The sequence below is a fragment of the Tachysurus fulvidraco genome, chromosome 2, assembly GCF_022655615.1.
Source record: "Tachysurus fulvidraco isolate hzauxx_2018 chromosome 2, HZAU_PFXX_2.0, whole genome shotgun sequence".
NCBI lineage: Eukaryota > Metazoa > Chordata > Actinopteri > Siluriformes > Bagridae > Tachysurus > Tachysurus fulvidraco.
The window spans coordinates 18979336-19001835 of NC_062519.1; the positions used below are offsets into that span (position 1 = coordinate 18979336).

General features: G+C 44.4%; 3 protein-coding genes across 7 annotated transcripts in view; 1 reads left to right on the plus strand and 2 right to left on the minus strand.

The window, feature by feature from the left end:
* The window catches only part of irf6 (interferon regulatory factor 6), a 4100-nt gene extending 3241 nt beyond the window's left edge, over positions 1 to 859 (minus strand). The window contains exons 1-2 of one of the 2 annotated variants that reach the window (XM_027156670.2): positions 624 to 859; positions 1 to 23 (exon numbers count right to left, since the gene is read on the minus strand). The exon at positions 1 to 23 is cut by the window's left edge and continues 207 nt beyond it. The gene's annotated coding sequence lies outside the window, so the exon portion shown is untranslated. The remainder of the gene's footprint in view (positions 24 to 623) is intronic. The other variant, XM_027156671.2, reaches the window with a different exon arrangement.
* A 5865-nt stretch (positions 860 to 6724) lies between these two features.
* Positions 6725 to 13447, plus strand: LOC113648955 (protein piccolo). Of its 4 annotated transcripts, XM_047804591.1 has the most exons (6): positions 7740 to 7831; positions 8876 to 8927; positions 9121 to 9254; positions 9343 to 9427; positions 10041 to 12216; positions 12673 to 13447. In XM_047804591.1, exons 3-6 carry the CDS (start codon positions 9216 to 9218, stop codon positions 12761 to 12763), a joined length of 2391 nt encoding a protein of 796 aa, XP_047660547.1. In that variant the 5' UTR covers positions 7740 to 7831; positions 8876 to 8927; positions 9121 to 9215; the 3' UTR covers positions 12764 to 13447. The 4 variants fall into 4 exon arrangements, with proteins under 4 accessions (XP_027012298.2, XP_047660541.1, XP_047660547.1 ...); XM_027156497.2 differs by lacking the exons at positions 8876 to 8927; positions 9121 to 9254 and adding an exon at positions 6725 to 7302 and having other exon boundaries at positions 12676 to 13447; XM_047804585.1 differs by lacking the exons at positions 8876 to 8927; positions 9121 to 9254 and adding an exon at positions 6726 to 7302.
* Positions 13448 to 14414: 967 nt separating this feature from the next.
* wdr77 (WD repeat domain 77) lies at positions 14415 to 22088 on the minus strand. The gene is made up of 10 exons (XM_027155995.2): positions 21811 to 22088; positions 17069 to 17254; positions 16825 to 16966; positions 16603 to 16652; positions 16110 to 16180; positions 15460 to 15514; positions 15246 to 15314; positions 15028 to 15136; positions 14745 to 14813; positions 14415 to 14599 (listed from the first exon to the last, which is right to left on the minus strand). Exons 1-10 carry the CDS (start codon positions 21893 to 21895, stop codon positions 14470 to 14472), a joined length of 966 nt encoding a protein of 321 aa, XP_027011796.1. The 5' UTR covers positions 21896 to 22088; the 3' UTR covers positions 14415 to 14469.
* Between the last annotated feature and the right edge of the window lie 412 nt (positions 22089 to 22500).

The following is a 22500-nucleotide window of genomic DNA, read 5'->3' on the forward strand; positions in this document are numbered from 1 at the left end:
CGTCTATAAATCTGATATAATCACTACAGAGAGAGAGAGAGAGAGAGAGAGAGAGAGAGAGAGAGAGACAAAGAGAGACTGAAAGTGTATTTTTGAACAAAATAAATAAATTTGTAAGACTATTCACACAACAACAGCCAGCTAAATAACTGGCAAACATTTAGATGTGTGTGTGCTGCTCTGTACACCTGATTTAACTGCTCTTGTGAAATGTAAACAATGTTAAAAAGCATATATAAATTTATAAAGATATATATGCTTTTTAACATTGTTTACATTTCACAAGAGCAGTTAAATCAGGTGTACAGAGCAACACACACACACACACACACACACACACACACACACACACACACACACACACACACACACACACACACACAGGGCTGTGTGATTATTCACGTTAATGACATTCATGTGTGAGTATAAAGTAGAGTAGGGTTTGTGTTTCACTGAATTTCCTGTGTGTGTATATATATGTGTGTATGTATATGTGTGTGTGTGTGTGTGTATATATGTATGTGTGTGTGTGTGTGTGTGTGTGAGTGAGTGAGTGAGTGAGTGAGAGAGAGAGAGAGAGAGAGATAGTTAATATAAAAACACACAGAAAGCCGGAGACTCACCTGAGACTTAAACCGGAAGCAGGAAATAGGGAAGTTAAAATAAAACTCCAAACGTTTTCCAAATGAAAGTCCAAATGAAAGTCCGTTCACTTTCCCAACACTTACACGTACAAAAACACGCACAAAACGCACACAAGCTTCAGGGTAAAACTCTCTTACTGTCCGACCCCGAAACTCAGGTACAGCGATGACGTCAGCGACCTGCGCGTCACACCCTTACCGAGCACGCGCACGCATCACAACCGCTTACACGCGTACACGCCTACGCACCAGCGCGCGCGCACACACACACACACACACACACACACACACACACACACACACACACACACACACACACACACTTCATGATCAAATTATTATTATTTCTTTATTTACAGTTTGTGGTTGAGGCCACGCCCCCGAAACTGCGCATGCTCTATCTGTTTCTGTCAACTTTTAAAGCTTTTAAAGTAAAATTAATCTAATATGTTCTTGTTAGTTTAAAATGTGTTCAAAAGTTTAAGACTACGTGTTCAGTGTGTGTGTGAGAGAGAGTGTGTTCTCAGTGTGTGTGAGAGAGAGAGTGTGTGTGTTCTGTGTGTGTGTGTGTGTGTGTGTGTGTGTGTGTGTGTGTGTGTGTGTGTGTGTGTGTGTGTGTGTGTGTGTGTGAGTGATGTTTCCAGTAGGTGGCGGTCGGGACCTGTGTTTGTTCAGCAAAACACACAGTACTACACAGTCACACACAGTACTACACAGTCTCACACACAGTACTACACAGTCACACACAGTACTACACAGTCACACTCAGTACTACACAGTCACACACAGTACTACACAGTCACACACAGTCACACACAGTACTACACAGTCATACACAGTACTACAGTCATACACAGTACTACACAGTCACACACAGTACTACACAGTACTACACAGTCACACACAGTACTACACAGTCACACACAGTACTACAAAGTCACACACAGTCACACACAGTACTACACAGTCACACTCAGTACTACACAGTCACACACAGTACTACACAGTCACACACAGTACTACACAGTCATACACAGTACTACAGTCATACACAGTACTACACAGTCACACACAGTACTACACAGTACTACACAGTCACACACAGTACTACACAGTCTCACACAGTACTACACAGTCACACACAGTACTACAAAGTCACACACAGTCACACACAGTACTACACAGTCACACACAGTACTACACAGTCACACACAGTACTACACAGTCTCACACACAGTACTACACAGTCACACACAGTACTACACAGTCACACACAGTACTACACAGTCATACACAGTACTACAGTCATACACAGTACTACACAGTACTACACAGTCACACACAGTACTACACAGTACTACACAGTCACACACAGTACTACACAGTCACACACAGTCCTATACAGTCACACACAGTACTACACAGTCACACACAGTCCTACACAGTCACACACAGTACTACAAAGTACTACACAGTCACACACAGTACTACACAGTACTACACAGTACTACACAGTCACACACAGTCACACACAGTCACACACAGTACTACACAGTCACCCACAGTACTACAGTGTGTGTGTGTGTGTGTGTGTGTGTGTGTGTGTGTGTGTGTGTGTGTGTGTGTGTGTGTATCAATTCAACAGCTTCATTTTCATTCACTTATCATTTCAACCACACACAGTACTACACAGTACTACACAGTCCTACACAGTCACACACAGTACTACACAGTACTACACAGTCACACACAGTACTAGTAAGTAAGTAAGTAAGTAAGTAAGTAAGTAAGTAAGTAAGTAAGTAAGTAAGTAAGTAAGTAAAGTTTATTTATATAGCACCTTTCACAGATAGAATCACAAAGTGATTTACAAAATATAACAATAAAACTTAGAAGTACAATAAAAGAGAAATTTATAGAGATGATAAAACTACAATTATAAAACAATAAAAACACACTACAACAGAGATGAAACCATAAAAGCCCAATCAGCTAAAAGCTTGAGTGTCTTCAGTTGCTTTTTAAAGGAATCAGCAGAATCAGCCACACGCAGAGACAGGGGCAACGCATTCCACAATCTGGGGGCTACAGACTTTTAGTTTTAAAGAGTTTTAATGTGATGTGGGATCTTCTGCTGGTTCCAGTTAAAAGCCTCGCTGCTGAATTCTGAACAATCTGAAGACGATTTAAAACACGTTTGTTAAGACAGGTAAAAAGTGAATTACAATAGTCCAAACGTGAAGAGATAAAAGCATGTATAATCATCTCTAGATCTGCATTGGACAACATTTTCCTCATTTTAGAAACATTCCGTAAGTGATAAAAACAGCTTTTAACCAACTGTCCTGAATGTTGACCTAAAGACATGGATTTATCAAATACAACACCAAGGTTCCTGAGGCTTGTCTGAACAGAAGAGCCCAAAGAAAGAAGATGTTGCCTGATCTGTGGAATTTTCTTATCTGGGGCAATGATCAAAGTTTCCGTCTTTTTCGGATTTAGTTGAAGGTAGTTACTGCCCAACCACTCCTTGATACAGGACAGACACTCTAACAAGCTAGACAGCAAGTGAAACTCAGACTCCCTGAAAGAACAGTATAACTGAATATCATCAGCATATAAGTGATAGGACACATGCTTAAAACACTGAATTTTCTGAGCAAGAGGTGTCATATACAGTAAAAACAGCAAAGGACCTAATACTGATCCCTGTGGTACTCCACATGAGAGAGGCACAGTGTCAGACATGATCTGATTTATCACCACAGAAAAAGTTCTATCAGTAAGATAAGAAGAAAACCACTGAAGTACAGACCCAGATAAACCAATAACATTTTGCAAACAGTTTAGCAAAATTTTATGGTCAACTGTATCAAACGCTGAGGATAGATCCAATAGAACCAACACTGTGTACTGGCCCGCATCTGCTGCCATCAAAATGTCACTTGACACTTTAAGAAGTGCTGTCTCAGTTGAGTGCACTTTGCGGAAACCTGATTGAAACTTATCCAAAATTTGATGGTAATGCAGATAAGTGGAAAGTTGATTAGCTACCACTTTTTCTAAAATTTTGGAAATAAACACCAATTTAGATATGGGCCGGTAGTTTACAGGGTCAGCAGGATCCAGTTTTGGCTTTTTTAAAGTAGGGTTCACTACAGCTTGTTTAAAAAAGGAGGGAACCGTGCCGTAGAAAGAGACAAGTTTATCATATTTACCAGACAGGGAGCAAGCGTATCAGTAGCATTTAACAGAAGAGTCGTTGGGACAATGTCAGCAGGGCTAGAAGAAGGTTTCATCTTTTTTAATAAAACCTACTACACAGTCACACACAGTACTACACAGTCACACACAGTACTACACAGTCCTACACAGTCCTACACAGTCCTACACAGTCACACACAGTACTACAGTGTGTGTGTGTGTGTCTATCAATTCAACAGCTTCATTTTCATTCACTTTTCATTTCAACCATATATATCTGACACAGTACACAGTGACATGAGACAATGTTCTTCCAGGACCAGGGAGCTACATAGAACACAGAGCTACATAGAACAACTCAGAACTGCATAGAACACAGAGTTAGTACATAGAAGCAGTGTTGTATAAAGTACTAGAAAGCAATATTTGAGTAAAAGTACAAGTATCTTATTAGAAAAAGACTTTGGCAGAAGTGAAAGTCACCTTTTAGAATATTACTCAAGTAAAAGTCTTAAAGTATCTGATATTTACTGTACTTAAGTATCAAAAGTCATTTTCTGATATTTAATGTACGTACTTTAACGTGATTGGTTGGAGGTAGACCGTGCCACGATTGGTCAGCGCCACAAGACTGTTGTCCGATTGGCTGGAGTAGACGGTGGGCGCAGTCACCTATTTGTGGATTCTTGTGCACGTCTTGACGTTAGAAATGTTTCAAATCCACAAATGCGTGCAGTGATTCACCAATGAGCAGGAAGCCATTCACAAATAAATACAATTAAATATATATTTATAATTTTTTTTATTTGCAAATCCCATTTTATTTATTTGTGAATTTCATTTCTTTTTGTGAAATTTGTAACATATATTTACGGTTTGCTTATTGTGCATTTGTTGATTTAAAAAATATTTGTGAAACTGTTTATATTTATTTGTGGATCATAGTGTATTTATTCAGAATAACGAAACAATTCTGACCCCATAGTGATTCACCAAACCTCCCTTATTACAGTCACACACATTTCTGCTGATTTTATTTTGTAGTAACGAGTAGCGAAGACGTTTATTGGGAATATAACGGAGTAAAAGTTTGCATTTTATCTAGGAAATGTAGTGGAGTAAAAGTGAAAGTTGACAAATTTAAATAGCGAAGTAAAGTACAGATACGTGACATTTCTACTTAAGTACAGTAAAGAAGTATTTGTACTCCGTTACATTACAACACTGCATAGAACAAAGAGCTACATAGAACAACTCAGAGCTACATAGAACAACTTAGAGCTACATATAACACAGAGCTACATATAACACAGAGCTACATAGAACAACACAGAGCTAAGGACTTCAAGTGAGTCTTAGACACATAAAGTGCATCTGTGCAAACAGTGCCCCCTTGTGTGTGTGTCCATCAGTTATTGCTTCCAAAATCAGAACACACACACACTCTCTCTCTCTCTCTCTCTCTCTCTCTCTCTCTCTCTCTCTCACACACACACTCACACACTCACACACTCACACACTCACACACACACACACACACACACACACACAATTTATCACCATGGAGATGGCCTGCTTGAATTTGCCAGACTGGAAGGGCCGGTCCTGTATTCGTCTCCATGGCAACTGAGCACAGATAATGTAACTTGCATTATGATGCAGAATGTCCTCTCTGAGGGAGGGGTTAATTATGATGTGGTAAATCATCAGCATGGGATATGCCCGATTTGATCTATGACTAATTTAAAAATGTCAATAAAAAAAATATTGATTGACTTTGTTAAATGTTCTAATGACATTATATGTTGTCACATGCATTTGATCACATCATTTCCAACAGACTGTTAGCCTATTAGCCTGTTAGCTAGCATGTTTATTAAGAGGTTATCTGGTGACACCCAGATGACGATGAGGTTCCCTTTTCAGTTTGCTTCCTCATATCCCGTCAGAGTATTTCCTCACCACCATCACCTCTGACTCACTCATTAAGGATTACATTAAAATTCATATCATGAATTTATATATTTCTTCTTTAACACAATGCAATGAACAAATTTAACTGAATACAGAATAAATCTAAATGGTATTAAAGGTCAAATGTCATGCCTTAATAAACACTGTCTACACTGTAACACAACACTAACTCAATCTGCTGAATATGAGATTTATTGTGTTAGCAGTCAACACTACAATATTAATACAATATGGACCTTTTCTCATTATTTTAACACACTTAGGGAACATTCTGTTACATTTTGTTACATTTTGTTACATTTTGAACTGTTGTGGAATTGTTTAGGTTCTGTTATGATGCTCAAATGTGAAAATGTATGTTGTGATAGTTTGTAGAATTGGGATGTGGCCTAAACCCCTAACAAAAAAGGGGTTGGATGACAGTTTGGCTGATGTAGCAACATGTAGTTTCTCACAGACATCCAAAAGGGAACGAGCTGCTTTTAAGCCAGACTGTTGGGATCTTGGAGGTTGTTCTGTGATACAGACAGACAGGTGGTTATAGACAATGTGTTCAAGAATTTTTAAAAGAATTGCGATAAATTTCTTCTGCTGCTACAGTTGAGAAATGAGACAACGAAGGAGTGAGGAATCCTGACTGTGAGATGTAAGTGCAGTCGGGGCTGAAGTGAAGGTCCTGCAGATTTCCTCAATCTTCTCATGGTAGAAAGAAGCAAAGTCTTCTGCAGTCTTGGAGGATGAAGCAGGTGGAGCCTTGAGTTGAGTAGAGAAGAGATGGTGTTGTGGAGCTTCTGAGGGTTGTGTGCAAAAGCTGCAAGCTTTTCCTTGTAGAAGGAGGTCTTGGCAGAAGTCACATCTGACCCTAACAACAACCCCTAACCCTAACAACAACCCCTAACAACAACCCCTAACCCTAACCCTATTATTACAGCTAGCTCCCTAATTGAATTTTTCTCCAGCAATAATAATACGTTTTCTTCCACTTTTTCTCATTCTCTCTCAGCATAGTGATAAAGATATTTTATAAAAAATGTAAATTCTACATATTAATAGTAATACAAAAGAAAAACAACAACAACAATAATAATAATGCTCAGAAAATGAGAAAAATGTGTAGCAGTGTAAAAGGGTCAAGTCGACACTAATAAGTTAGTGTTGTGTATGACAGAGAAGCTCTGATGAAGGTTTCAGGTTAAACTCACCTGAACACACCTAGTGGGTGGAGCCATGAGGAGGAACTGAGTATGAGTGAGAGAGGACGAGTGAAGCAGGGAGACATTTTTTCTTACACTTTTTGACCTACATGAGATTCAACACTCCGTTCATCAATGAGACCATTAACACACACTGGGATTTTCTGAACACACACACACACACACACACACACACACACACACCATGATGAAGAAAGGTGGTCTGAACTTCCTGAACAGGAGGAACCAGTCTCTGTTCGACACCAACGTCCAGATGAAAGACATGGGTAAGATTTTATTGTTATTACAGTTTAGCTTTAAATTGTGGTGATTGTGTGTGTGTGTAGGCCTTTGTACCTGTCTCACTGGGAAACACACTCTTTTTCACACACACACACTCCTGGTCAGTGAAGTACAGTGTATCACGGTGTGAGCACTTCATGGCAGGTGAATGATGTTATTAGCAGAAACACTAACAACAGAATGTGTCATTAAATTGTTTTCATGTGTTTTAATAAACACAAACATTTAAGCTCATTACAGCTGGGACAATGAATATGCATAAATATGCTAATTAGACTCGGCACATGTGCTAATAATGTAATACATCTGGAGTTAGCTAACTCAGTTAGATGTGTAAAGTTCTACAGGTTTCTGCAGTAACATATTCACACATTAATGCACTAGTCTAAAGGTTGTATGTGTGTGTGTGTGTGTGTTACAGACAATGTGGAGTTTGAGTTTGACACAGTGATGATACCAGACTCAGGTACAGCTAAAGTCCGCTCCAGACCCACTGTCAAACATTTCAGCACGGTGAGTCACATGACCATGTTTACATTTACCTGAAAAAAATAGGTTGCTGAACACACTCAACACACCGAACACCCAACACACCCAACACACTCAACACAGTCAACACACTCAACACACTCAACAAAACAAACACACTCAACACACCAAACACATTCCACACACCAAACACACTCCACACACTCCACACTCAACACAACAAACACACTCAACACAACAAACACACCAAACACACTCAACACACCAAACACACTCAACACACCAAACACACTCAACACACCAAACACACTCAACACACCAAACACACTCAACACACCAAACACACAGCTTTAAATGCGTTAACTTGAGCTGTGCAGGAAGACGGCTTCATTTCACACGGTTCACTGTGTGCCTACAGTTTGGAGAGCGAACTTACCTTTAACATGTCGAGTATCTCTGACAGCTGATATGGCAGTGCACTGACCCTGTGCTGTGTTCGCTGACTGCTGCAGGCTGTTTTGAATACACTCACTTTGGTTTGGGTTTAGCTCAGGCTGGGCCAACATTTGTAAAGTGGTCACGCACACACACACACACACACACACACACACACACACACACACACACACACACACACACACACACACACACACACACACACACACAGGTGTGTCATAATCTCACACAAAAAATAAAATGAGTTTGGTGAGAACTTTCTGTGCGATATCAGCCACTCCTTAAAATACCTGCTACTATGAAACTAAGAACACACTCAGCAGTGTTTAGGTGTCATAATCTTTCTCACACACACACACACACACACACAAACAGAAATGTGATAAGTGTGTCTCTTTCTGCTGTTGTGTTCAGTCACCCATAGTTCCATTTGTCAGCAACTTACCTTTACTGTATATTTATTTAACTCTCTTGCATCTTAAAATCACCAGAGGATATAATTATTTATTATTTATATATATTTTATAATACTGTTACCAACAACAACACCAACAACAGTAATAATAATAATATACCCCTGTGTGTGTGTGTGTGTGTGTGTGTGAAAAGAAGGCTTAAAAACTGGTCTGTTCAGTCTGGAGTGATTTCACGCTGTATTTTCGAGGTGTGTCACATCACATAACATCTCATAGTTTAAATAGACAATTCTGATGCATCAGATTCTTGAACAAAGTTCCATCTTTTTAGTCTCTTCTTCCCTTTTCTTAACTTCTTCATGGTTCATGCTTTAAATAAACAGAAACAATACCCAGTTGGTTGATAACAAAAGTCAGTCATGAATGCTGTAAAAATTCCAGAGTTCACCTGAAAGAGCAAACAGGGACAGAGAGCAAGTAAACAGCCTGAGGTCAATAACACAGGGAACAGAGTAAAGGACAACGGCTCTGTCCCAATGTTCTTATTAAAACATCTGACAACATGCAGACTTCAGGTCTGAGTTTTACTGATAGAATGGAATAAAATCTTTGTAATAATGCGAAGTTGCTAATTAATTGTTGTGTGTTCTGTTTTCTCATCAGTTTGGAGACGGAGCTGGATTTGCTGTTCCAACTCCAACAGTTCCTGTTCTGCCTTCTTTCACTGCACCCCAAATCAGCCACACAGGTGAGGACACGTCCCAGACATCCCATGAGGCCTTCATACTCCCATGTGTTCAGTTTCTGTCTAGTTATACTAGTTATATTTATGCTAACGTTGAATACACATGTAGCCTGATTAAAAACACACCTTGGTCACAGACAGGCATCACACAGGTTCAGAGTGAATTACAGGAGGCTTTAAAGGAACTGGTGGTGAAACGGAAATGTTACAAAAAGCCCTACAGGTACTTTTATACCATCATGTGGTGTTTTCAGTAAACAGACTCGCGTCTCACGGCACATTACACCAAGCTTTTCCAGCCCAGTCCTTTAGGGAATCCTGACAGTCCACATTTTTGCTTTTTGTTCACTTTCCCAACACACCTATATCAGTTATACAGTGTTCATGACTGTTCCAGGTGTGTTATGAGGAGTAATTGAGAGATTGTCAGACAACTTGATTGCTATTATAGAAATGTTGTCTTTATAACGAATCACTTTATAAATATGCATTAGCAGAATTGTTTGATTTTGTTTTTTTACTCAACACATGAACACAGGAATGTCAGGAGCTGAACACGTGAATGGTTTCAGTTTTTGTACTAAACAGTCTCTAATGTTGTTTTCTCCATGAACAGGTAAGACAGACAGTCTGTCAAATGGAAGTATCACCTCAGTGGATGACTTTGAAGAAGGACAGATTCTGATCCCACCTCCTCCCTCCAGTGCACCTCCACCTCCACCTCCCCAGTTCATCCCCCCATCACCTGGACATGTTGCTCCTCCTTCAGCATTTTTTGGGGAACCGCATTCACCTGTAGACCTGTCCACTCTAGAACCTCCCTCCATACCCCCTCCTGAGCCACCTTCACTAGGAACGCCAGATGTAGACCTGTCCATGTTAAGGCCTCCACATATGGCTCCCCCGAAACCCCCAAATTATCAAATCTCTACAGATTTACCTGAGGACATTCCAGAGTGCCCCAAATTTACCCCTCCATTGCCCCCAACAGAGAAATCCCAGTCTCCTACAGCCAAAGTCCAGAAGATGCCTCCTCCCAAGCCCATCAGGTTCTCATACATCTCCAACTTTGAGTTGCCTGCATCTGGATCAACTACACCCTCAGAAAAAACAGCTTCCAGCTTTAACTCCCAAAATTCAGGCAAACTTTACACTGTACCAAAAACAACAATTCTCACTGACCAATCAGATCAGACACATTACATGCTCTTGGAGAACAACTCCAAAACCTCAGTTGGAGATCATGCCAATGGGAAGGCATCAACATCTGAGAAGGAAATGGGTGCACCCCAAAACCTTGTGCCCCCAGTCAAGCCAGTGCGTCGTAACAGTTCAGCCACAAAGCTGGAAGAGAATCTACAGGATTTGAAGGAGAACATGCAGCAAGCAGCAACACCAGTCAGGCTCAAAAACAGCATGGCTGCAAAAGTAGAGACACCACCAGATGCTCCAAATAAGAACCCAGCTCCAGTAGTAGGTTCTCCCACAGCATTAAGGTCAGCAGCACTGCTATCAGCTCAAGACATAATTCACTTGACACCTGTGGACCCAGCACGAAAATACAGCCCGTTACTGAACCGTAAACTGCAGAACCTTAAAACCAGTGAACCTTCTGGTGGGAAGGAGGGGGCTACTTCTCCGCTCACCCTGCTGATGGCAGCTAAGGAACGAGAGAAGCAGAGAACAGTCATTTCCAGAGAAAACAGCACCAAGAGCAACAGCTCTGTAGAGTCTTCCAATGGGAGCAGCCATCAAAACTCGTTCACTGTCACCCCAAGACCTCCAGTGTCCCCAGGAAGTCCCGGTCGCTTCCTGGAGTCCAAACACAACACAGAGAACCTAAATGTTACTAACTTCACACCTGAACCCTCTGCACACTCCATCATCCTTACAAAAAACCCTACAAGCATTGCATCTCCATCTGGGAAGTACAATGGCACTGACTCCATCTCCTTCATCCCTCCTCCACCTGAATTTGCTAATTCTGATCCAGAGGATGAAGCTCCACCCAGCATGCCTCCACCTGACCCACCTGCTAAGAGAGTAGATGTAATTCCACAATTAAACTCTGCCACCATCACAAGTGGCCCAACTAATCCCCCAAGTAATAAATCGTCCAGCACAACCACACCAGTTCATGGTGCTTCTAGCATTCAGTTCAAACCAAAACCCCAAGCTCCACCCCCATCGCTGCCAAAATTTCAACCCCAGGCTCCACCACCATCTCAACTGAAAACTCAACCCCAGGCTCCACCCCCATCGCTGCCAAAATGTCAACCCCAGGCTCCACCCCCAGCTCCACTGAAAACTCAACCCCAGGCTCCACCCCCAGCTCCACTGAAAACTCAACCCCAGGCTCCAACCCCAGCTCCACTAAAAACTCAACCCCAGGCTCCATCCCCATCTCAACTAAAAACTCAACTCCCAGCTCTACTGAAAACTCAACCCCAGGCTCCACCCCCAGCTCCACTAAAAACTCAACCCCAAGCTCCACCCTCAGCTCAACTGAAAACTCAACCCCAGGCTCCACCATCTGTTACTGCCAGTCAGGCTACACTGCTCAGCATCCTGCAGAAGAAGATGCTAGAAATGGATCCCAAATTTGCTCACGCCCATGAAGCAGATGCCAGCAGCGATGACTGGAACTCTCCAACATTTGACGAGGACGCAGTGCGTGTTCCTTCACTAAACTCCACCCCCAAAACCAAGAGCACCACTGTGTCTTCAAGTCTCAACATGAAAGAACTTGAGAACAAAGTGATCAGAAAAACACAAGCAAAAGCCCCAGTCAGGTAAATTCCCACCAACACCCCCCTCTACTTTATTATTATAAAGATGAAAGTAGAAAAATAATAAAGTTGAAATTCCTAAAGGAGATTTAAGTCTGATGTGTTAGGGTTGGGTTAGGGTTGTGTTAGGGTTAGGGTTGTGTTAGGGTTAGGGATGAGTTAGGGATATGTTAGGGTTGTGTTAGGGATAGGGACGCATTAGGGTTGTTGATGTGTTAGGGTTAGGGTTGTGTTAACCTGACAAGAGGATTAGGATTAGGGTTGTGTTAACCTGACAAGAGGGTTAGGGTTAGGGATGTGTTAGGGTTAGGGTTGTGTTAACCTGACAAGAGGGTTAGGGTTGTGTTAGGGTTAGGGATGTGTTAGGGTTAGGGTTGTGTTAACCTGACAAGAGGACAGGAGCTACATACAAGCTGGTTTGTGTTCACACTGAAATCTGAATCTGCTTTCATTTTTCAGCAGTGGTTCTTCAAAGCAGCAGTTTGGGATGACGTTTATAGTGAGGCCTGGAACTAAACAACCCATTACACCCATGCCCAAAACCGAGTGACCTTCAACACACACACACACACACAGAGCTCTGTATAAAGAACTTCTAAAGGAAAATATGTTACATTTGATATTAAAAGTAATATTTAAAGATAAAGCTACAAGAAAGAAGAACAACAAAAAACCGAGGGGGAAAAACATCACTGCTGAACACCGCAGCATGGACTTGTGCATTGTCATGGGCTTATTGTGTAACATTCTGTAAATAAACACACACACACAGTCTTTACTTATTTACAGTGATAACTGTGTGCTGCTCATCTTACAGTCATAAACAACCATGTCAGGGCTGGAGATGTGTGTGAACATGTGGAAGTGTGTGTCAGAGCTCGACATTAATAAACACAATCAGCTGCATGTTAAAGGCAGTTTAGTGCCCAGATTGTTAGGGAGTCAGATTGTACAGCTGTGTGTGTGTGTGATTATATACATGTAGAAACATGAAATATAAGAGTGTTATTAAAGTGTATTATTAACGTTGTGTGTGTGTGTGTGTGTGTGTGTGTGTGTCAGCACCGTAATTCATATGGAAGTGTTTTCCGCTGAGGACAGATGAAACTGGAGACAGAACAACAGACTGCTGCAGTGTGCACTTTCATCACAACAAGGGAAAAAGTTCTCAGCACTTAAATACCTGTGTATCTGAACACACATTTATTATAACTAATAAACCATCAGACACCTCTGTGTGTGTGTGTGTGTGTGTGTTGAACTGGATTTAAAATTTGACATGATTGGGGAATAATCTGTTCTTATAAAGCTGTTTGTGTTGTTCTTGTTACCATGACAAGCCTGATTAGATCATACACATGGAGATGTTTTACAACACACACACAGCGTTAATAATATACTTTAAGAAAGTAAATGATTTCCTTAATATAAAAATGTAAACAAAAACAGTTCTGGCATCTGATTACAAATCAGTAGTGAAAGAATCAAACAAAAACAATGAACAATGAACAGTTGACTGTGTGTGTGTGTGCGCGCACACTACAATATCAACTCGTCATCTGGCATGATCACTCAAAGGTTTATCATCACACTGCACTGAAACACACTAACCCTAACCCCCTAACCCTAACCCCCTAAGCCCAACACACTAACCCTAAGCCTAACACACTAACCCTAACACCCTAACCCCCTAACCCTAACACACTAACCCTGACCCTAACCCCCTAACCTAACACACTAACCCTAACCCCCTAACCCTAACACACTAACCCCCTAGCCCCAACCCGACCACACTAACCCTAACCCACTAACCCCAACCCTAAAATTACACACTAACCCTAACCCTAACACACTAACCCTAACACACTAACCCAAACCCTTTCCTAACCCCCTAACCCTAACCTAACGTCTCATTACTCAACACTTCCTCGTCAACTTCAACCAATACCTGTAGGCATTTTAACAGTGTGCAGTATAATGTGAGGTACTCAAATAGTATAAACTCTGACTACAACCTGTTCTCTCTTTCTCACACACACACACACACACAAGACGTGCGCTGAAGTCATCTTGTCTGTAATATGATAATTAAATACACACCACTACACTTTGTCACATGTGTGTGTGTGCTTGTATGCACATTTTACTCTGTAATAACTATGAGGAGGTATCAGTGCAAAAAAAACAACAAGGCACTCAGCTTGACCGAAGACACACTTTATTAAACACTGATTGACACAGGGCTGTGTGTGTGTGTTAAGTGCGAGTCTCCTGCACATTGTGATGGAGCACCTGATGATCCCACCCTGCAGTGGTCAGGACATCTGAGCCACCCGGAGCCCAACACACACCACGCACAAAGTCCTGGTGTCTCCTGTCTCTGTAACTGCGCGCGCACACACACACACACACACACACACACACACAGACACACACACACAGACAGACACACACACACAGACAGACACACACACACACAGTTATAACAATCACTATTAATGACAAGTGTGTGTGGGAGTGAATGTTCTTACATTTCTCTGAGCTCTGTGTTCAGCACGGTGACGGTGCAGTCATCACTCACTGAGGCGAGGAGAGGAGAACTACACACACACACACACACACAACAATGAACAGTTAGTGAAAGAACATTCCCTGTGCTGCTGCTACTCCTGGTCTCTGTGCAAGGCCCTTAATTGTCTACTGTTCAGCTGAATAAATGAGATGTACATAAGACACTCTGGATAAGTGCGGCTACCAAACACCAGAACTGTTTCCACTGTGCTGTGCTTCTGCAGAGGGTGTGTGTGTGTATACCTGTGTGAGGAGAAGGTGAGGTCTGACACTCTGCGTGTGTGTGGGTTCATCGTCTGTGGATTTCCTGTAGCCCGGAAATCTGTCACAGTTACCTTTCCCAACTCATCACCTACACACACACACACACACACACACACACACACACACACACACCTCAGTCACTCATGTACAGGATTCATATGCACTGAACCACAGAAAAATGTAGTTGTTTAGTTTACCGTAGGCGATGGTGCTGCTCTGATTTGGATGCCACACAACAGCAGTCACAGAACTTAGAGAAACCACATCTGACACACACACACACACACACACACACACACACACACACACACACACACACACACACACAATCTCAGGCAGAGTGACACCAACAACTGTACCACCATAGGGAGTGAGTGTGTGTGTGTGTGTGTGCGTGTGTGTTTTTGTTACCTAAGCGAGAGGCAGGTTTAGGTTTTCTACGATCCCACAGCAACAATCGTCCATCCTAAACAAGACAGACAGACAGCTCAGAGAGACAGACAGACAGCTCAGAGAGACAGACAGACAGCTCAGAGAGACAGACAGACAGCTCAGAGAGACAGACAGACAGCTCAGAGAGACAGACAGACAGACAGACACAGCTCAGACAGACAGACAGACACAGCTCAGACAGACACAGCTCAGACAGACACAGCTCAGACAGACAGACAGACACAGCTCAGACAGACAGACAGACACAGCTCAGAGAGACCGACAGACACAGCTCAGAGAGACCGACAGACACAGCTCAGAGAGACCGACAGACACAGCTCAGAGAGACCGACAGACACAGCTCAGAGAGACCGACAGACACAGCTCAGAGAGACCGACAGACACAGCTCAGAGAGACCGACAGACACAGCTCAGAGAGACCGACAGACACAGCTCAGAGAGACCGACAGACACAGCTCAGAGAGACCGACAGACAGCTCAGAGAGACCGACAGACACAGCTCAGAGAGACCGACAGACACAGCTCAGAGAGACCGACAGACAGCTCAGAGAGACAGACACAAACATTTACACAGGAACAGATAATGTGATGATGATGATAAAGATCACCTGAGCACAGGACAGGAACAGTGACTGGTCATTTGGACTGCAGGACACACAGCTCACAGCCATGGAGTGCACTGAGAAGGTAGGACACACACACACACACACACACACACACACACACACACACACACACACACAGAGTAATAAGATCACTTCTCTGATAGCCCCCAGTGAGGAGTTCAGCTCAGAGGTCCTGCTTACTCTCAGCTGTGCACAAGTACTGCTCACATTCACTATTCAATGGATTTTTGAAGAACGCTTCCATAACGTTCACAGAATGTTTACAGAACGCTTCCATAACGTTTACAGAACGCTTCCATAACGTTTAAAGAACATTTACAGAACGCTTCCATAACGTTTACAGAACGCTTCCATCTGAACCCCCTCTGTTCACAATGAGCAGCTGATCTGACACGAACACACAATAGGACAATGTGAATGATGACACACTGAGTATAAAAGATGCTGAGAGGTTAAAGGTCACGCTCGCTCTCACCAGTGTAGGTGTTAATCACTGCCTCCTGAGTCACATCCCACACTTTAACCCTGAAAACAACAACATGAGGTGTTTAGAACACACACACAGACACCCAGAAACACACACACAGACACCCAGAAACACACACAGACACACACACACACACAGACACACACACACACAGACACCCAGAAACACACACACAGACATACACGCACAGACACACACACAGACACACACCTGCAGTCCATGCTGCCACTGATTACATGGTGGGTGTCAGATGCTGGACTGATTGTTGTGACGACGTCATCGTGATCATGACGACTGAACCGATTCACTAACAAGCGCTCATCTTCAGCCAAATCCCATAATTCAACTGCACCTACACACACACACACACACAAATATAAATCTGAAAGTATATAGAACACACACCCATCATACACACACACACACACACACACACACACAGTGGTATTTATACCAGAATCAGTTCCTGCAACGATGCTCCTGTCCGTCAGCCACTTGACATCATTGAGCCCCGCCTCCGTCTGAAGCCCCGCCTTACAGAAGCCCTCATTAGGGGCAAGTTTAGAATCAGAATAAATCCAAACAGAACCAAACCAACACCGACCTGTCAGACTGGAAGCACTGAGCAGGAAAACACCATCTGAGAGGGAGGGAGGGAGGGAAAGTCAGAGACAGAGAGGGAAACAAAAGTTCTGTAACACACACACACCTGTTCTGTAACACACACACATACACCTGTTCTGTAGCACACACACACACACACCTACACGTTCGGTAACACACACCCCCACGTTCGGTAACACACACACACCTACACGTTCGGTAACACACACACACACACACGTTCTGTAACACACATATATACACCTGTTCTGTAACACACACACACACACCTACACGTTTGGTAACACACACACCCCCACGTTCGGTAACACACACACACCTACACGTTCGGTAACACACACACACACACGTTCTGTAACACACATATATACACCTGTTCTGTAACACACACACACACACCTACACGTTCGGTAACACACACACCTACACGTTCGGTAACACACACACCCCCCCACGTTCGGTAACACACACCTACACGTTCTGTAACACACACACACACACCCCTACACGTTCTGTAACACACACACACCCACCCACACGTTCTGTAACACACACACACCCACCCACACGTTCTGTAACACACACACCCACCCACACGTTCTGTAACACACACACACCCACCCACACGTTCTGTAACACACACACACCCACCCACACGTTCTGTAACACACACACACCCACCCACACGTTCTGTAACACACACACACCCCAACCGTTATGTAACACCACACACACCCCCCAACACGTTCTGTAAACACACCACACACCCCCACACGTTCTGTAACACACACACACACCCCCACACGTTCTGTAACACACACACACACCCCCACACGTTCTGTAACACACACACACACACCCCCACACGGTCTGAAACACACACACCCACAGCACCCCCCACAGCGTCTGTACACACACAACACACACCCCCACCCGTTCTGTAACACACACACCACACACCCACACACGTCTGTAACACACACACAACACCCCCCCCCCCTGTTCTGTGTAACACCCACCCACCCCCATGTTCTGTGTAACTACCACCCCCACCCCCCCTGTTCTTGTGTAAACACCCCCCCACTCCCCCTGTTCTGTGTAACACACCACCCACCCCCCTGTTCTGAGTAACACACACCCACCCCCCTGTTCTGTGTAACACCCACCCACCCCCCTGTTCTGTGTAACACCCACCCACCCCCCTGTTCTGTGTAACACACACCCACCCCCCTGTTCTGTGTAACACACACCCACCCCCCTGTTCTGTGTAACACACCCACCCCCCTGTTCTGTGTAACACACACCCACCCACACGTTCTGTAACACACACACACACCCCCACACGTTCTGTAACACACACACACACCCCCACACGTTCTGTAACACACACACACACCCCCACACGTTCTGTAACACACACACACACCCCCACACGTTCTGTAACACACACACACCCCCACACGTTCTGTAACACACACACACCCCCACACGTTCTGTAACACACACACACACACCCCCACACGTTCTGTAACACACACACACACCTACACGTTCTGTAACACACACACACCCCCACACGTTCTGTAACACACACACACCCCCACACGTTCTGTAACACACACACACCCCCACACGTTCTGTAACACACACACACCCCCACACGTTCTGTAACACACACACACCTACACGTTCTGTAACACACACACACCTACACGTTCTGTAACACACACACACACCTACACGTTCTGTAACACACACACACCTACACGTTCTGTAACACACACACACCTACACGTTCTGTAACACACACACACCTACACGTTCTGTAACACACACACACACACCCACCCCCCTGTTCTGTGTAACACACACACCCCCCTGTTCTGTGTAACACACACACACCCCTGTTCTGTGTAACACACACACACCCCTGTTCTGTGTAACACACACACACCCCTGTTCTGTGTAACACACACACACACACACACACACACACACACACACCCCTGTTCTGTGTAACACACACACACACACCCCTGTTCTGTGTAACACACACACCCCCCTGTTCTGTGTAACACACACACCCCCCTGTTCTGTGTAACACACACACACACACACACACACACACACACACACCCCTGTTCTGTGTAACACACACACACACACGCTCTGTGTAACACACACACACGCTCTGTGTAACACACACACACGCTCTGTGTAACACACACACACACACGCTCTGTGTAACACACACACACACACCCCTGTTCTGTGTAACACACACACACACACCCCTGTTCTGTGTAACACACACACACACACGCTCTGTGTAACACACACACACACACGCTCTGTAACACACACACACACACACGCTCTGTAACACACACACACACACACGCTCTGTAACACACACACACACACGCTCTGTAACACACACACACACACGCTCTGTAACACACACACACACACGCGCTCTGTAACACACACACACACACACGCGCTCTGTAACACACACACACACACGCGCTCTGTAACACACACACACACACGCTCTGTAACACACACACACGCTCTGTAACACACACACACGCTCTGTAACACACACACACGCTCTGTAACACACACACACACGCTCTGTAACACACACACACACGCTCTGTAACACACACACACACGCTCTGTAACACACACACACACACGCTCTGTAACACACACACACGCTCTGTAACACACACACACACACACACACACACACACGCTCTGTACCACACACACTGTAACACACACACGCTCTGTAACACACACACACGCTCTGTAACACACGCTCTGTAACACACGCTCTGTAACACACACACACGCTCTGTAACACACACACACGCTCTGTAACACACACACACGCTCTGTAACACACACACACGCTCTGTAACACACACACACGCTCTGTAACACACACACACGCTCTGTAACACACACACACGCTCTGTAACACACACACACGCTCTGTAACACACACACACGCTCTGTAACACACACACACACACACACACACACACGCTCTGTACCACACACACACACTCGCTCTGTATCACACACACACACACACACACGCTCTGTAACACACACACACACACACGCTCTGTAACACACACACACACACACGCTCTGTAACACACACACACACGCTCTGTAACACACACACACACGCTCTGTAACACACACACACACACGCTCTGTAACACACACACACACACACACGCTCTGTAACACACACACACACACACACGCTCTGTAACACACACACACACGCTCTGTAACACACACACACACACACGCTCTGTAACACACACACACACACGCTCTGTAACACACACACTCACGCTCAGTCACACACACACACACGCTCTGTAACACACACACACGCTCTGTAACACACACACACGCTCTGTAACACACACACACACACACGCTCTGTAACACACACACACACGCTCTGTAACACACACACACACGCTCTGTAACACACACACACACACACACACGCTCTGTAACACACACACACACACACACACGCTCTGTACCACACACACTGTAACACACACACGCTCTGTAACACACACACACGCTCTGTAACACACACACACGCTCTGTAACACACACACACGCTCTGTACCACACACACTGTAACACACACACGCTCTGTAACACACACACACGCTCTGTAACACACACACACGCTCTGTAACACACACACACACACACACGCGCTCTGTAACACACACACACACGCGCTCTGTAACACACACACACACGCGCGCTCTGTAACACACACACACACGCGCGCTCTGTAACACACACACACACGCGCGCTCTGTAACACACACACACGCGCGCTCTGTAACACACACACACACGCGCTCTGTAACACACACACACACACACGCGCTCTGTAACACACACACACGCGCGCTCTGTAACACACACACACACGCGCGCTCTGTAACACACACACACACACGCGCGCTCTGTAACACACACACACACACGCGCGCTCTGTAACACACACACACACACGCGCGCTCTGTAACACACACACACACGCGCGCTCTGTAACACACACACACACACGCGCGCTCTGTAACACACACACACACACGCGCGCTCTGTAACACACACACACACACGCGCGCTCTGTAACACACACACACACTCTCTCTCTGTAACACACACACACACACGCGCGCTCTGTAACACACACACACACACGCGCGCTCTGTAACACACACACACACACGCGCGCTCTGTAACACACACACACGCGCGCTCTGTAACACACACACACGCGCTCTGTAACACACACACGCGCTCTGTAACACACACACACGCGCTCTGTAACACACACACACGCGCTCTGTAACACACACACACACGCTCTGTAACACACACACACACGCTCTGTAACACACACACACACGCTCTGTAACACACACACACACACACACACACACACACACACACACACACACACACACACACACACACACACACACACACACACACACACACACACACCTGCTCTGTAACGCACACACCCCAGTTGTCTCTCCATACACGTGGGGGCGTTTTGAGGAATCCTCCATCGTGGCTCCTGTAACATCTCACTGTGTCTTTACACACGAAACACCGTAAACACACACCTGCGCGCTATAAAGCTTAATAAACACCTCGGGTTTTACTGATTAATGAGTTTTAACTGTGCTATAAAACGTCATTACACAGATGAATGAATCCATGTGGATCAGTGCGTACGCACTCGTGTTCACTTCCGCTTCCGGGTCCCCGCTGTATCGGTATAACCTCTGAGTTCTTGTAAGATCTTACGGGCAAATAAATTATTATAAAACTGAAAATTGAGTATTTAACTTTAAGCGTCTCTAACGATATATTGTGTTGTGCAAAAGAAAAAAGTTTTAATGAATGTTTAAATGCTCCAAAACATATAGCGCCACCCAGTGGGCACTAAAACCTGCTACAGAGTAAACGGGTGTGTGTGTGTGTGTGTGTGTGTGTGTGTGTGTGTGTGTGTGTGTGTGTGTGTGTGTGTGTGTGTGTGTGTGTGTGTGTGTGTGTGTGTGAGAGAGAGAGAGAGAGAGAGAGAGAGAGAGAGAGTGTGTATATGTTTATATGTGTATATGTGTGTGTTTGTGTGTGTATATGTGTGTGTTTGTGTATATGTATGAGTGTGTGTGTGTGTGTGTGTGT